The sequence below is a fragment of the Herpailurus yagouaroundi genome, unplaced genomic scaffold, assembly GCF_014898765.1.
Source record: "Herpailurus yagouaroundi ecotype Mexico unplaced genomic scaffold, PumYag 77, whole genome shotgun sequence".
Classification (NCBI taxonomy): domain Eukaryota; kingdom Metazoa; phylum Chordata; class Mammalia; order Carnivora; family Felidae; genus Herpailurus; species Herpailurus yagouaroundi.
Genome location: NW_024412388.1, coordinates 40,019,144 through 40,036,043, shown reverse-complemented (window position 1 = coordinate 40,036,043; position 16,900 = coordinate 40,019,144). Strand labels below are relative to the sequence as shown.

The following is a 16,900-nucleotide window of genomic DNA, read 5'->3' as shown; positions in this document are numbered from 1 at the left end:
GACTATTCAAATCTGGTTGGTTTGGACAAGAGTAATTCCTTGCAGGGGGGCAAAAAAGACTCATCTGAGAGGTGCCTGGCTGGCTTAGTCAGTAGAGCATGCGATTCTTTATCTTAGGGTTGTAAGTTCAAGCTCCACATTGGGTGTAGAGATTACTTAAAAATAAAATAGAATCTTAAAAAAAAAGACTCATCTGAGAGTCCTAGCATATCCAAAACTTGGAAGGGTTAATAACTGGATTCTGGAAGCTTGAAGCAACTACCAGGTCATGACAATCAACAGATTCAGAAAACAGACAATAAGTCTAGACATTGTCTAGACCAGTCCCATTAGGTAGTAAAAAAGATGGAGAGAAGGACCAAGAAGAAATGCAAGGCATGCATAATGCATACAAAATGTCAGCAGCTTGTGTTTCAGCTTTTGAGAGTCAGGGGAAAATTAGCTACCAATAAAACACCTGCATTTGAGAAAACTCAACCTGTTTCATTTCCAGATTATTTTTTTCTGTTCTCAGAATCCAGGAGAGGCCCTTCTTGTTCTGACACAATTTAGCTTCCCAGGATTACCTCTTGCCATCTAAGCCCTTCCATGCTACAATGCACTGGCTACATTGCGATGCTTGCATTTTCTCAGCATACCTAGCTCTATCACACACCCATGCTGTTCCTGGTCTCTGGGGCTTTGTATAGAGCCATTCCTTCCACTGCATCTCTCATCTTCTTTATGCACCCTATGCATCCTTGGTTTAAACCTTCCAGGTTGAACAGAAGAAAAACAGAAATCCTGTGGGGGAAAAAACCACCATAAAGGAGGAAACAGGCTGGTACAGTAGGCCTAAAACCTCGATGGGATCAGTGGTTCCAGGTACAGTGGGAGGTTCTAACTGAAAGCCACATTTAACAGTACAAGAAAAGATATGTGATAATAGAATAACTCTGTCACTAGGAGCCCATGTCACAATATCATGGGATCCCTACAAAAGCAGGTCGACATAAAAAGAGGAAAATGCTTGGGGCACCTGGGTGGCTCAGTCGGTTAAGTGTCTGACTTTGGCTCAGGTCATGATCTTGCGGTTTGTGAGTTCAAGCCCCGCGTTGGGCTCTGTGCTGACAGCTCAGAGCCTGGAGCCTATTTCAGATTCTGTGTCTCCCTCTCTCTCTCTGACCCTCCCCCCGTTCATGCTCTGTCTCAAAAATAAATGTTAAAAAAGAGGAAAATGCTTGCGCTATTGACAATAGCCACAGTATGGAAAGAGCCCAAATGTCCATTGACAGATGAACGGATAAAGAAGATGTGGTATACATATACAATGGAGTATTACTCAGTAATCAAAAAGAATGAAATCTTGCCATTTGCAACAATGTGGATGGAACTAGAGGGTATTATGGTAAGCAAAATTAGTCAGAGAAAGACAAATGTCATTATGACTTCACTCATATGTAGAATTTAAAATCAAAACAGATGAACATAAGGGAAGGGAAGCAAAAATAAAAACTGGGAGGGGGACAAAACGTATGAGACTCTTAAATATAGAGAACAAACTGAGGGCTGCTAAAGGGGTTGTGGGTGAGAGGATGGGCTAAATGGGTAAGGGGCATTAAGGAAGACACTTGCTGGGATGAGCACTGGGTGTTATACATAGGGGATGAATCACTGGAATCTACTCCTGAAATCATGATTGCACTACATGCTAACTAACTTGGATGCAAATTTAAAAATAATAAATAAATAAATAAATAAATAAATAAATAAATAAAGGAAAATGCTTGACCAGTGACTGGAGAGAGGGGAGCATCTGAGATCTGGAGGTATGAAAAATGGCAACAAACTCAAACTGGCAGAAGAAAGAGCAGATGCTCCAAGAGGTCTTGTGGGGAGAGCAGTGGTCAGCTGATGAGATGAATGCAGCAAGTCTTAGTACTAGATCATTCCAGATGCTGATAAAGGAACAGAAATCTAGAGACAGGGGCCACAGAGGAAGCTGAAAAACAAGCAGGTCACATGTAGGTGTTTCCAATAGTGGTGGTAGCACAGTGGAAAGGCAGCTTTATAGCAACAAACGGAACAGCATACAATGGCCAGGATATATGGTAAAAGGAGGCATCAAAGAAGAAGAAAAGTAGAAACGTAAGTAGGAGGAGGACATATTATATGATTATATTCGTAATAATGATAAAAATATTCAATTTGTGAAAGGTTTATTCAACTATAAAGCAAATATCAATGATAGGCATTATTTCATTTGTAGGAAAAAAATAGCCTTTGAGTATGCCCATAGACATAAGAGAGGGACAGAACTGATAGCATGCCATCTGGTACATGAAAGAATACAGACATACTGGACTCAGTGACAAAGATTTAAAATGACCTCATCTAAGATCTATGAACTGGAGGAGTCTAGGGGACATTCCGGTTGTATTTGTTTAGAACCCAATTGCCCTGCTAGAATGAAAACTCCTTGAGGTGAGAGACTGTGCTTCTCATTCACCACTATTACCAGTACCTAGCACTGTGCCTAACACACAAGGGACACTCCATAGAAATGTGTTTACAGTCTTAACAAACAAATGCATGGATGGATGGATGGATGCATGGATGGATGCACGGATGGATGGATGGATAAAAATATCAGCTTACCATATCTGTATCATAAACAAGATAGAAAGCATTTGTCCATGTTTGAACCCAAGTTTTAAAGAAGACAAAAACATCCCTGAATTCAGGCCTGCTGATGACAGTGAGAAAAAAAAGTGAGATTCTCTCAAGAGAAAGGTATAATTCATTTGCCTCCTTACCATTCCCGTCCTGTGCATTCTCTTCTAACATCTCTTTTCTATTCACAGCTTGAAAGGTTCTAGGTTTGGGAGTTAACAGGCAAGCAAACAAATGATTCTCCTCATTCACTGACTCAACAAACACTTTTGTAGCTAGGCATGCCACTAGGCACTGGGCACATGGACAATCAGGAGACAAGCAGTAAACATCAATTAAGGTGGTTGTGGTATGGTAAGACAGATGGTTCCTGAAAGAATACAGAACAATCATGCCCAACTCAGTTTTAGGGGGGTCAGAGAACATGACAGGCATCCCAGATGGCATGGGGCAGGGGGATAAGAAGAGGAAGGGGATGTCCATACCAGGGGTAGAGGAAGTGAGAAATGACACAAATTAGATTCCTTCCCTTTAGACTCTCAGGCCCCCTGCATTCATCTCATCATTGCACTGAGAGCAAAGATTGAAACCATCTGCTTATTTTCCTTGTTTTCTCCACTATATTATGTGTTTCTTGAGAGAGATAAGGGGCTATATAATTCATTTCTTTATTTCTAGAACCCAGCAGAGTTTCTGCCATACAAAGGATACTTAATTGGATAAGAACTTAAAAAATTTTTTAATGTTTATTTATTTTTGAGAGACAGAGAGAGATAGAGAATGAGCAAGGGAAGAACAGAGAGAGAGGGAGACACAAAATCCGAAGCAGGCTCCAGGCTCTGAGCTGTCAGCACAGAGCCCAACGCAGGGCTCGAACCCACAAACCGTGAGATCATGACATGAGTCGAAGTCAGTTGCTCAACCGACTAAGCCACTCAGGCGCCCCAATTGGATAAGAACTTTAGAATGGAGAGGTAACATACCCTAATGGTTTAAGAACATGATTAAAGGCACTGAAACCAATTTAGCCATGAGACCTTGAGCCACCTCTCTATGCCTTGTCTTCCTTATCTGTAAACTAAGGACAATAATAGTACCTACCTGTATCAGTTGTGTCCTCCCAGAAGGAGACACTGAGATAGGGTCAGGGATGCAAGAGATTTATCAATTTATTGTGAGAATACAGGGAGAGGAAGTAGAATTGGAGAGAGAGAGCATCACACCACAGTAAAGATCAGACAAAGGCTTGGCCAACCCAAAGGGGAGCTCTGGGACAAAGATTTTCAATAAGAGGAGTCACACATTGGGCAGAAATGGTCAGGCTCTGGTATCTCCACCATTCTCAGTCATTGGCTGGGACTGTCCAGGAAAAGCATGCCCTTAAGGCACTGCAATTGGAGGCTGTTATCTGTGCTCCTTGCAGATAAAGTGAGTTGTCTCTTGAAGGGAGGTCTGAATAGCAGACCTCCATGGTGGCCACAGTACCTAATAGGGTTGTGATCTTCCATTAGTCAGTACAGATAAAACACTTAAAACAGTGCCCAGAAACTTAGTATGTACTATTAAAGTATTTCAGTATTTTTTGGGAATTATACACTCAGAACACCATAGGGGCTAGGCAGGAAACATAAATGTGTAAATTGGCCTGAGTAAAATAAAAGGGAGAAAGAGGGCCCATGGTCTCTGTAGTTTACCTGGAGAGTACATAATCTACTTAATGATACTAGGATTAAAAACAATATCAAAGAAGATAGCAACTATTAAAGCCTGGCTAAGATTCAAACTTTGAAAACTTAATTTGTATATAATTTTATGAATAAACAGAAGCTATTATGCAAAGATCTTGTCAATCATTTGTGGTCATTGACAGCTAAGCAGGGCATCACAGGCACTCTGTTTTTCACAATCCATGCTGGTGAACTTGGCCTCTTTGATATGTTAGGAGTGATATTACAATCTCAGAAGGCATCAAGGAATATTGGGGTTTCTTCTGTATTTGGTTATTCAAAGTTTTGATACTTTTTAATGTATGGAGGTGCTCTGCTGGATTTGAAACATGTGTTTATTTAAATTTTTCTCCAACAAGAGAAAAAAAGAAAGATTACCTTGAATGAGGAATATAAATCATGCTTGAGTATTACAAGGCACTCAGGGTATCTGTCCCTTAAGAAGTAAGCAGACAGCTTTGTCCAGCCAGACTCCAAAAGACAGAGTAGGTGTGGCATGACCAGAGTTCTGGGCCTGTGAGGGCATGGAAACATGAGCTCACAGTGCCACTGGGTTCTGAGGCTGTCTGAGACTTGGCAGATGACAATGGGAATACTGCTGCTACAAATGGGGTCATGCTGGTAGTAGTGTCACAGTTAGAAGAGGACCCAGTCTAGCATATCCTCAGCTACTGCCTGCCGAGGTTCTCCTCAACATGGTAATAGCAGGACACTGCTTCACAAAGTCCTTGGTCATTGCTCTGGATCCACCTGGCCCAGGCAAATTGCAACTCTGCCATCAGTGCTTACTCAAGACTTAGCTGCAAAGGGCAATACCACTCATGAGTCCTGAGTGGGGCATACTGATGTACTCTGAGCTGCTGAGGGCAGAAGGAACATGGATACCCCAGTTATACCTGATTATGTATAATAAAGCTTCTACTGGAAGTCAAGCTTTTGACTTTAGATGTCAGGTACCTGTATAACCATCCTTGATGACACATGAAAAAGTCATACCAATCTCTCTGAACTCTGAATTCTAAGATCTATATAAAGAGATTTGATCATTTATTCTGTTTTTAACTGCACTGATAGTATATGATAGACAAACTTGAGGGCACAAAATAACCTTTATTTGAATTTTGCATCATAGTATAATATTTTTAAAAATAATTTATCAAGGTGAAGTTTACATATTATGAAATTAACCATTTTAAAGTGAACAATCAGTGGCGTTTAGTACATTCACAATGTTGTTCTCTCTAGTTCTATTTAGTTCTAAAACATTTCAATCACTCCAAAGTAAAACCCCCTTGCTCATTTAGCAGTTTCTCTCCATTCCCACTCCCATAACTAGTCCCTGGCAACCACCAATCTCCCTTCAAATTCTTTGGACTTTTCTATTCTGGATATTTCATATAAGCACAATCATGTGTCACCTTTTTTATCTGGCTTCTTTCACTTCTTTCAGTGTATTTTGGAGGTTCATCCATGTGGTAGCCTGTACCAGAACTTCATTCCTTCTCATAGCTGAAGAATATTTCATTATATGTATATACCATAATGTTTATCCAGTCATCCGTTGATGGACATTTGACTGTTTCTACCTGATGGCTATCATGAAGAGTGCGCTATAAACATGTGTGTACATGTACCTGAATAACTGTTTTCAATTCTTATGGGTACCCATGTAGGAGTGGAACTGTGGAGGTCATATGGTAATTCTATATTTAACATTTTGATGAACCGACAAACTTTTCCACAGTTGCTGCATCACTTTATAATCCCACTGGCAATATATGAGGGTTCTAATTTGTCCACATCTTAACCAACACATTATTATTATTATTAATTTTTATTTTTATTATGGCCATGCTAGTGGATGTGAAGTGGTATCTCATCATGGTTTTGATCTGTATTTCACTAATGACTAATAATGTTAAACATTTTTTATGTGCTTTTTGGCTATTTTTTAACTTACATGACAATCAGGGATACAAATTTAAGTTATAATTCAATTGCATATGGGACTCCCAAATGCAAATAATGCAACTGAGGTGATGATTGAACAGATACCTACCGTGAGCTTCACTAAGTTCGTCCATGTACAGGTCATGATAACCACACCACAACTCACTAAGTTTTAGTTTAGTTGTTTTCTTTTCAAACATTGATTGTAAAAATGGGTTTCCATTTCAGAAATCTTATCTTTAAATCAGAAATATATGATGCCTAAGAAAATGTAAGTTCCACAAGTGCAATAATTTTTATCTATATCATTCTCTCTGAATAAGGTACATACTAAGCACTCAACTAATTAAAAAAATCAAATTGACTATCTGGCCTCAGAGACTGTAACTAAATGTAGATAGTAAAGTAGAAGGATGCATCTACAGTAACTCCTTAGCATTTTTCTGCTCCGGTTCACTGGGTAAATGATGATGCCATAAACTAGGATAATGAACACAAGAACAAGAACACTTATAATAAAGAAATTATCTCAGAAGTCTTACCATTGGTTCAGAGTTCCATTTTTACTTTTGTTCTTCAGTTTTAATGCTCCTTTTATACCACTCTTTTTTAAAGTTTATTTGAGAGAGAGAGAGAGAGAGAGAGAGTGAGTGTGTGTGTGTGTGTGTGTGTGTGTGTGTGTGTGTGCACATGCACACACAGGGGAGGGGCAGAGGGAGAAGGAGAGAGGGAATCCCACGCAGGCTCCACTCTGTCAGTGTAGAACCCAATGAGGGGCTCCATCTCATGAACCAAGAGATCATATAACCTGAGCTGAAATCAAGAGTCAGATGCTCAACTAACTGAGCCACCCCGGAGCCATTATACTACTCTTTTTATGCAGAAAATGTAAGAGAAAAGTGACAGAATCCTCTACAAACATAAGGTAATAACACTGCTACTCACAAACATTTCTCACCTTAATTTTTTGTGGTTTGCTTTTTCTTCTTATAGGTCCTATCCTGTCCTCATTCATGCTGAATATCACTCCATCCCACATATGTCCAATTTTCCATAGGAAAAAAAAAAGACTATTATGACAGTCTTTACAGTACAGGTTATCCCAATTTGGTTTGGCAACTTTATTACGTCTCTTCTGTCTTATGAATCAGAGAATGTCCCATGAACAGAACTTATCTAGAAAAGCAGATAAGCAAAAAACTGATCTAGAACTTTTCTAGAAAAGCAGAAAAGCAGGTCCATTGTGATGCCATATGACAACATTTTGTAATTAGAGGACAGATCACTGAATTTTTGTTTACTTCAATCACTTCTCCCTTGTACAGTGTGATTCTCCCATTTCAAAAATCAGAAAAAATAATTCAAACTTACTTTAATTTGGTAAAAATGTTTGATACCACTTGTATTTTGAAATTATTTTAGTATAAAAATATTATAACCTTGCATAATATACACCTGAGAAGAATAGATCACATCTTCAGAGGAGAGAGAAATACTATTTCAACACACAGTAAGAGTGTCCCATGTATACTAAAATTTTTTCTTCTGCCCTATGTCTCCAAACAACATAGTAATTTGACTTCAAATTACAGTATAGTATCACAGTTAGTATCATTTTCCCCTCAACAAGTGATAGTATGAGTGGACAGGGAGAGTTTGTAGTACAAAACACTCACTTGTAATACAAACTTGGGATCTGACTTCTATTATTACAGTTATGCACCAGGCACTTTCAGGAACACTAGCTCCAATGACCTGAGTAAGATCCTCAAAACTGCTGCTTCCCAGATGACCCTTTGTTGAGAAATTCATGCTGTGAGAACTAAAAGATCTTTAATATCAGAGATGTAGGGAAAAGATGGCCAACTCATCTTCAGGGGGAAAAAATAAAAGAAAAATCCCTTCTATAATAGCAGCAGAGCAAGCTAATACAGGTCAACCACAGGTGTCTATACATTGAGTAAGAGGCCAGAGTTGTACAGAGTCCTACTCAGGCTTCTAGCAGCAAAAACATGACTCCATGGCATGGACTCCCTAATTAGAAACTCTAGTTGATGACAACCCGGAATTTTTGCTTTTTATCTTTTCCTTGCTACCACCCTCACCCCATCTTTCTGACATTTTTTTTTTTAACGTTTATTCATTTTTGAGACAGAGACAAAGCATGAATGGGAGAGGGTCAGAGAGAAGGAGACGCAGAATCCGAAACAGGCCCAGGCTCCGAGCTGTCAGCACGGAGCCTGATGCGGGGCTTGAACCCACGGACTGCGAGATCATGACCTGAGCTGAAGTCGGCCGCTCAACCGACTGAGCCACCCAGGCGCCCCAACATTTTAATTCAAATCAGTAAAAACAATTTCAAAACTTTTCTTATAAAGGTTTTGGTTGAAGGGCCTTATACTAAGTCATTTGCTCAATAAATATTTGTTGATTGTCCACTAAGTAGAGGGTCCCAGAACTCAGTAAAGGGTTCACTAAGTAGAGGGCCCCAGAACTCAGGAGATGGAGTGATGAATAAAATCCATTTCTGTCCTTGGGGTGCCTGGGTGGCTCAGTCAGTTAAGCGTCTGACTTCAGTTCAGGTCATGATCTCACAGTTTGTGGGTTCAAGCCCGTGTCGAGCTCTGTGTCTCCCTCTCTCTCTGCCCCTCCCCAGTTTGTGCTTTCTCTCTCTCTCTCTTTGAAAAATAAACATTAAAAAAAATTTTTTTAATCCATTTCTGTCCTCAAGGAGTTTGGCTTCTTTCCTCAAGTGTGGCAATTCTGCCTGCAGGGGCCACAACGTTTCATGTGATGATTTCCAACAGAACTCTGATGGGTAAGTGGTTCTCCTGACAGATACTGGGGCTCAGGGCAAGGGGAGTTGATTTTGTAGGCAGAGAGAACAACAAATGCAAATAAGCAAAAGCAAATATGAAGCATGTTTGGTCAACTGCAAATGATTTAATATTGTAGCAAGTGGAGGATTTGAACTGGAGAAAATCAAGGGGCATGAGGTTAAATATAAAGGTAAGGATAGATGGAGAATGACAAACCAACAGCTTGGGCTTTATCCTGTGGAGAGTGGGGGACAGGGAAATGATCTCTAAGTTGAGATCTACAACTTAGAGACAATGTTTGGTGCTGGGGAACAGTTGGAGGGGAGGAGACAGGAAGGTAAGACAATGTGTAAAGAGGACTTCATGGTAGACCAGTAGAGAGATGAAAAAGGAAAATCACAGATTATTCACATTGTCCTTATTTTTCATCACCCTGAAAAACCAAAAGCAAACAGTCTAATTGCTTCCTGATGTTGTCTCCATGCTTTTCTTATGAAGATATGATATGTTAAGGATTTTGTCTGGGGGCAAGAAAGTGAATAATATTTCTTTCTAAAGAGCCCTATTCTTTACAAAAGCCTTTCCACATTTAAGGAAATACCAATAAATAATATCCCATATAATATACTTTTAACTGGAGACCAAAGTAGAAAGGCTTTTCAATAGTATCCACCAGCTGGAATATATTCCTCTGTGGTATATTTAAAATTAATTGTGCCTCTGAGTCACAAAAATAGGATTCAAGTCCCTATTCCATCATTTGCCAGATTTCTCTCATTGACAAGTCACCCAACTTCTCTAGGTTGTCATCTTTAAAGCTGTGCCTCAGTCAGGGTCCCAGACAGGAAATGGAGGGCACACTCAAAGCGTAAAATTAGGCAGGGTTTAATGAAGATAATTCATCAAGGGAGATGAAGCACCCCAGGTTGGCAGAGGTGGAGACCCTTTGCCATCCCTTAGACCTTAGAAAATCCAGAGAGAAAGCTACAGTTGTAGGATGGTAGGGGTTGTGGCCTTCACACACCACTATTAACCAATAGCCTAGCACTGGAACTCAATTTCTTTCTGCCCTCAGATATCCTGCTAGCACACCACTGGCTGAATCCTTCCCAAAGCAAAAGGACAATGGACCTCACTGATGCAATCTATGAAAGGCAGCCTCCAAAGCCACAGAAAGGATGGGGAAAAGGGTAGAGAGTAGATCTAGAGAGCAAATGGAAGACACTCAGTCCAAAAATGTAATAATGGCTCTCCACCTTCACATAGATTTGTTGTGAGGGACAAATATGTAAAAAAAAATGCTTCATAAACTGTAAATAAAATAAACAAATATGATAATTATGGGATCCATCCAATAAGAAGTAAACAAGAAAATGCTATGGTGTGGGAATCCTGAGGTTGACACATCTCAAGCTTTCCAATCAAAAGAATCCCCTACGGGGCGCCTGGGTGGCGCAGTCGGTTGAGCGTCCGACTTCAGCCAGGTCACGATCTCGCGGCCCGTGGGTTCGAGCCCCGCATCGGGCTCTGGGCTGATGGCTCAGAGCCTGGAGCCTGTTTCCGATTCTGTGTCTCCCTCTCTCTCTGCCCCTCCCCCGTTCATGCTCTGTCTCTCTCTGTCCCAAAAATAAATAAACGTTGAAAAAAAAAAAAAGTATCCCCTACACTGGAATTTTTACTTTCTGCTTAAAAATTTAAGTCATGAGGACACAAACCAAATTGAAAAGGAATTTTTCAGTACCAAATGTTTAAGTCGAAGTGAAAAATTGATTCCCTAGTGAGGTCAGTGTGACAACAGTAAGGCAAGACTCAGTCATCTGCACATCAGCATCTCCATGTTAGTTTCCTGCCGTTCTCCTTTCCCAGCTCCAATTCTAACTTTTGCTGGCGCCAGAATCAGCAACAATTCTAGAAGTGATTCCATATTTTATTGTGGTTCAGAACCAGTTCTTAAAAGCACCAATACATTTGTTAAAGAAACATTCAGGAAGCATTTGCAGAGCCCCTACAATGTGCGTAGTATATAGGTTAAACATCTATCTACTTAGCAGTGTATGATGAACCATGACAAAATTTATTCAGCATACAAACATTATAATCCAATTTATAATCTTTTTTTCCTTCTTGTTCACTCCTCTCTAGCCTAGAGTGACTTTCTTGCTGTTCCTTGAAGCCTTCTAGGTACACTCCTGCCTTAGGGCCTCTCCTCTGGCTGTTCCCTCTGCTTATTCTCCAGGGAGACATATGGCTAACTTCTTTACTGCCATCAAGTTTGTTCAGATATCACCTTCTCAATGAGGCCTGCTCTATTCAAGATTGCAATCCCCCACCCAAGCTCCTCATCTCCTTTATCCTACTGTACTTCCTCCAAGCCCAGAGCACTTATAACCTTCTAACATGCTATATAATGTACTTGCTTATTATGGCTACTTTTAATGTCTATCTCCCCTTGCACCCTTATTGACAGGGATATTTGAATTTTGTTCACTGCATTATCCCAAGCACCTACAACTGAGCCTTGCCCATACTGGACACTCAACAAACATTCACCGAATGGATGAGTCAGTCAATTATCCGATCAGTCATGTGAAATGAGGCTCAGTGATATTAGCAATTTTTTTCTTAATGGAAATTTTTAAAGTCAAAAAAAGAAAGTTTTGTTGGCATTGCATTCTAAGTCCAATAGCCTCACCTCAACTATGATTTGTTCCAAGTTTTTGCTTGTAGGTAAAAACTGATACAAGTGATGATTAATCCCCATTATAATTAAATATAAAAGCTGCAACATTTCTGTTAAAAGAAATTTAAGATCAAGAATAAAGCTGGTACTATAAAAGATAATAAGTGTTTGTAATTAACACGCTGTGGATAACTGTAAACTCTATCATTATACAAATAAAATGTAAAAATTCTTAAAGCAACTGGGAACACTGCAGCAGCTGCAACATCAACACTAGCCACTTTGCCAGTTTGCTCAGAGGCTGTGCAAATTAGCACAAACTGATAGTAACACACAGAATGCATTTGAGAGCCATTTTTGCACAACATAAGTTTAGTTTTTTTTTCCTTTAGATAAAATATCATATCCTGATGCGTGAACGTGAAGAGCCAAAATGAACCTCAAACTGGTAAGGGGAATAAACCATGAAGTGGGCAATTTAGGTACCTCTGAGTAAACTATCTCTAGGCTTTGATGTAAGGAACAAAGGTTGTTTGTGCAGTAAATTTGGGTCCATAAATTCATGGTTTGAATATGTACAAAATATGTATAAAGGTATTAGTATAATTATTTTGTTGGAGAGATACCTGGAAAGTCAAACAAGAGCTCAAAAGACAGCACTAAGTATAAAGGTATCAGAGGAGTAAGTGGTTTCTTTCCAGAGAGTCAAACCTTCTACCTCCGTTATCCAAAGTACTAAAAAGGCAGAAAGATTAGGACGCTGCTGTATAGCTATCTTTCCCAATCAATGAAGGACATGATTTTTAGTGGACCCATGCATGGAATACTCAGCTTAGACAATGACCCTAACTCTGCCTCAGTTGTAATTGGCCTTACATGTAAAAGGTGTGTGTGTATGTGATGGATATGTTTGGGTTTCTCACTGCAGTAGGGAACTACACCATTTAGATCAAAATTGAACTGTTCTAAAACAAGAATCAAAATCTGACTTGTTTCATATTCTATTGTTGAGTTATTTTGAAAGAACCAACACAGCTTTTTACTAGATACCATGTGTTGTGGGCTGACCTATAACCTCCCAGAATTAATATGTTAAAGTCCTAAACACCTACCACCTCAGAATATGATTATTTGGAGATAAAGCCTTTAAAGAGGTAGTAGTTAAGGTAAAATGAAGTCATACGAGTGAGCCCTAATTCAAATATGAGTAGTGTTTTTATAAGAAGATGTGATTAGGGCACATACACACACAGAGAAAAGACCATGTTAAGATAAAAAGACAACCATCTTCTAGCCAAGGAGAGAGGCTTCAGGAAAACACCTGTTTTTCACATCTTTATAGTGAATTGACATTAAAATATACATAATGTTGATTTCTGACCTCCAAAAAAGATGAATATGAATCTATCAGTTTTAATAATAACATCTAGCATATATTAGCATTTACTACATGCCTGGTGCTGTGCTAAAAACATGTTAGGTATCTCACTTAAGTATGAACGATACAAAGAATTTACTGAAAGCAAGAAAAGGGATAGAATGACTCTGGCCTTTCAGGAACTGTGCCTACTTGATGGATATATTATGCAAACAAGCACTACTGGATCAAATAAAACATTTTAATCTGATTTTAAAAAGCTATTTAGTAAAAACTAACTCTATATGTAAGTTTCAAATTAAGTAGCATCTCAGCACAAGCCACACAATCATTCTTCTCCATAGACCATCAGTCCTGCAACAACTTGAAAAATGAGAATGCCTTCTATGACCCAACATAAACTTATGAAGAACATATGCTCATATGCAGAGAGGCCTCTGGAAATGAATCACTAGATTAAGCAGAATTAGGTTGGTATGTCAGCTACCACCTCCATAAAGATATATACTTAACATATTGGGAGATTAATTTTCTTAATTAACTTTACTGAGATGTAATGCACATACAACCAAATGCACACAGATCTTAAGGGTTCAGTTTTGATGAGTTTTGACAAATGGATACACCCTTCTTTTTTTTTTTTAATTTTTTTTTCAACGTTTATTTATTTTTGGGACCGGGAGAGACAGAGCATGAACGGGGGAGGGTCAGAGAGAGAGGGAGACAGAGAATCGGAAACAGGCTCCAGGCTCTGAGCCATCAGCCCAGAGCCTGACGCGGGGCTCGAACTCACGGACCGCAAGATCTTGACCTGGCTGAAGTCGGACGCCCAACCGACTGCGCCACCCAGGCGCCCCTGGATACACCCTTCTAATCAACACCCCAATCAAGATATAGGATATTTTAATCACCCCAGACAGTTCCCTCCTGCCCTTTGCAGTCAAACTCTCTATCCAACCATAGGTAGGTAGGTATTTTTAAGTAGATATAGTAATAGTGATGGTAATAGCTATTGCTTAATGATAGTGAACAATAGGAGTATTTGCTGAGTGCCTAATGCCAGGCACAGTACTTATATAGTATTCTATTTAATTCCCTGTTGAAGGTTGGTATTATCCCTGTTGATCTACTGGGAATAAAAAGGGAGGGATGGTAGGACCAATAAATTAATTATGCAAGGTCAGATAACTACTGAGTTAGGTGAGATGAGACCTGAACCAAGAACATCTGAATTAGAATCCCTTATGTTAAACTATATTGCCTCTACACAAATGCTAAGGTGTTCTCTGTTAATTCAAAACACACACTACATAGTGGAATTAGTGAGGCCACCAGCTCTACATCACAGCCTCACCACATCCAAGTACCTCATCTTAACAAGCAAGCAAAGGCTTCAGGGTCTAATACTAATGATAACTAAAGAGGATTACTTGCAAATTCTTTAACTGAAAACCTGCTTGTAAATCCCTCACATATTTCTAAAGTAGTTGGGAGAGGGGGGAAATCCTCTATATAGGTGGGTGGGTCACAACTCCATCAGTCCCAAAGAATGGTTAGTGCTTTAGAAAATGAATGGAAGGAATCCAACCATCCACTTGTTCTTAGTCAACCACAGTGCCACAGCCCACTTTACCCAAGGACCACAAGGAAAGGCAGCGTGCAGCACTGCACTGTCATTTTTTTACGGATTCGTGGAGGCAAACATCTGGATTGAACCTTTTGATTCTTCATTACACTAATTTTATTCAGTTTAAAATTCTACCCACTCACATTTACAAAACACTTCACACAGACTACTTCCCTCATGAATGAAGTTCCATTCAAAACTTTAAAACATCAAACTTATTCTGAAATGACTGAGGTTAAAACTTATTCAGTGTCAATTTGCAAGTGTTATAAAATATAAAAAAACTAGGCACACAAATGCAAGACAGAAAGGGAGGCAGCCTCTTTAAGGGGTACTACTAAAATAAAGCAGCTAGGGGTGCCTGGGTGGCTCAGTCCAATGAGCATCTTGATGAGACTCTTGATTTTGGCTGAAGTCATGATCTTGAGGTTCAGGGGACTGAGCACCCCCCCCCCCCCCAGTCTCTGCACTGACAGAGCTAAGCCTGCTTGGGCTTCTCTCTCTCTCAAAAAATAAATAAACATTTTAAAAAATAAAATAAAATAAAGCAGTTAGGTAAGGGGCACAGATAGGCTTTCAGGATCCTACAAGGCTCCTGCCAAACTGCGTTATGGAGGCAGTATTTGAATCCCCAAGAGGAAGATTTTATGAGAATTACCACCGTTGAACGATACCAGCTAACACCTTGGGAATCAATAAGACTCACTTTTCCCCAAACCTGGAGGTGTTTCCTAGAAGCCCTTACCCTTGGTTTCCCTGTAGTCTACCTAAATCCAAGATATGTTGGGGGAGGGGAGGTTCTCTTCCTTTTAGAAACGAATTCGTCTCCCGTAAATTAAAGACTTCAGGACGTGTGTTTACTGAATCCCCAACGTTTGACAACCCCCAGCCCAAAGAGAAAACAATCAGAAAACACTGATAGCCCCTAGCCAACACCTGAGCCTTCTTTTTCCTCCGCTAAACGAGAGCAGTGCTTAGTGAAACAGAAGCGCCCTCTCAATCTCATCCAGAAATATCCCAAGCCCAGGTCCACAGCTGCCAGTAATGGGGGAAACCATTGGAGAGTGCAGCTTCTCAACAATTAACGGGAGTCACACAGAGAGACAGGCCCCCGGAGGATCCATGCCCGCTCGCCCAGCACCCTGGGGCCTTGCTCGCTCGAAGCCGCCCGGACTTTTTGGCGCCACCAGCTAGTTCAGCAAAACCACTCCGAGGACAGCTCTCGAAAGGCGCAGAGGGGAGTGGCGCAGGGCGGCGGCTTCTCCGCGCGGGCACTGCCCGCAGTTGCGGGAGAGAAGGCGCGCGCCCACCCAACTTTCGGTTGTCTCCCCAGAGGCCAGGGGAGTCTCGGGAGGCCAGCGGGGGAGTGACCCGAGCCCAGCGGGAACAGAGCTGCCAGATGGGCGAGGGAGGGGTCTCCAGGAGTCCTCCGACCAAAGGCGCGCGGCGCGATTCCCAACTGCAAGGGCTCCCACTCCCTCCGTGGGAATCGGAGCGGCGGGACTGGGCGCCGGGGGCAGCCGAGTCCCGGCCACGTGGCCGCGTGGCCGCCGGCTCCCGTGACAGCGGGTGGGCGGGGCGTCGGGGGCGCGGGGCCGATCAGAGGCGCGGCTACCTGATTCTTGAGGCGCATCTTCCTGGCGGTGCGGTCCGGCAGGAGGCGGCAGCTGCTGGGCGCGACACGGCGAGCGGGGCGCGGGGCGCGGGGCGCGGCGCGCGGGGGTACGTCCGCGGAGTCGCACAGCGCTCGCTAGCGCGCTCGCTAGCTCGCTCGCTCGCTCGCCCGCCCAGCGCTGCGCGGCCGCTTCGCCACCCCCGCCGCCGTCGCTGCCGCCACCCCCACCGTCGCCTCCAGGGGGCGCCCCGCGCGAGAGAGGGAGGACTGGCCCCTGTGAGGCAGGCTCCCTTTATGGTCCTGGCGCTTGGCCTGGAATCTATGCTGCAAAAGGTGAATGAGTAAAACTCCCTTTTCTCCAATACTGCTGCCTGTTCTTAAATTTTAAGCGTGGTAGCTGCTTTGCCGTTCATGTCTACCAACACCATTTGGACCAATGTTATTGGCAAAAC

The 16,900-nt window shown here is 41.5% G+C and overlaps 1 protein-coding gene across 1 annotated transcript in view; it reads right to left on the bottom strand.

Moving 5' to 3' along the window:
- Positions 1-16,541, bottom strand: part of ELAVL4 (ELAV like RNA binding protein 4) — a 147,531-nt gene extending 130,990 nt beyond the window's left edge. The window contains exon 1 of the mRNA XM_040470183.1: positions 16,449-16,541. Coding sequence (XP_040326117.1) covers positions 16,449-16,466 — 18 coding nt within the window. The 5' untranslated portion in view covers positions 16,467-16,541. The remainder of the gene's footprint in view (positions 1-16,448) is intronic.
- Between the last annotated feature and the right edge of the window lie 359 nt (positions 16,542-16,900).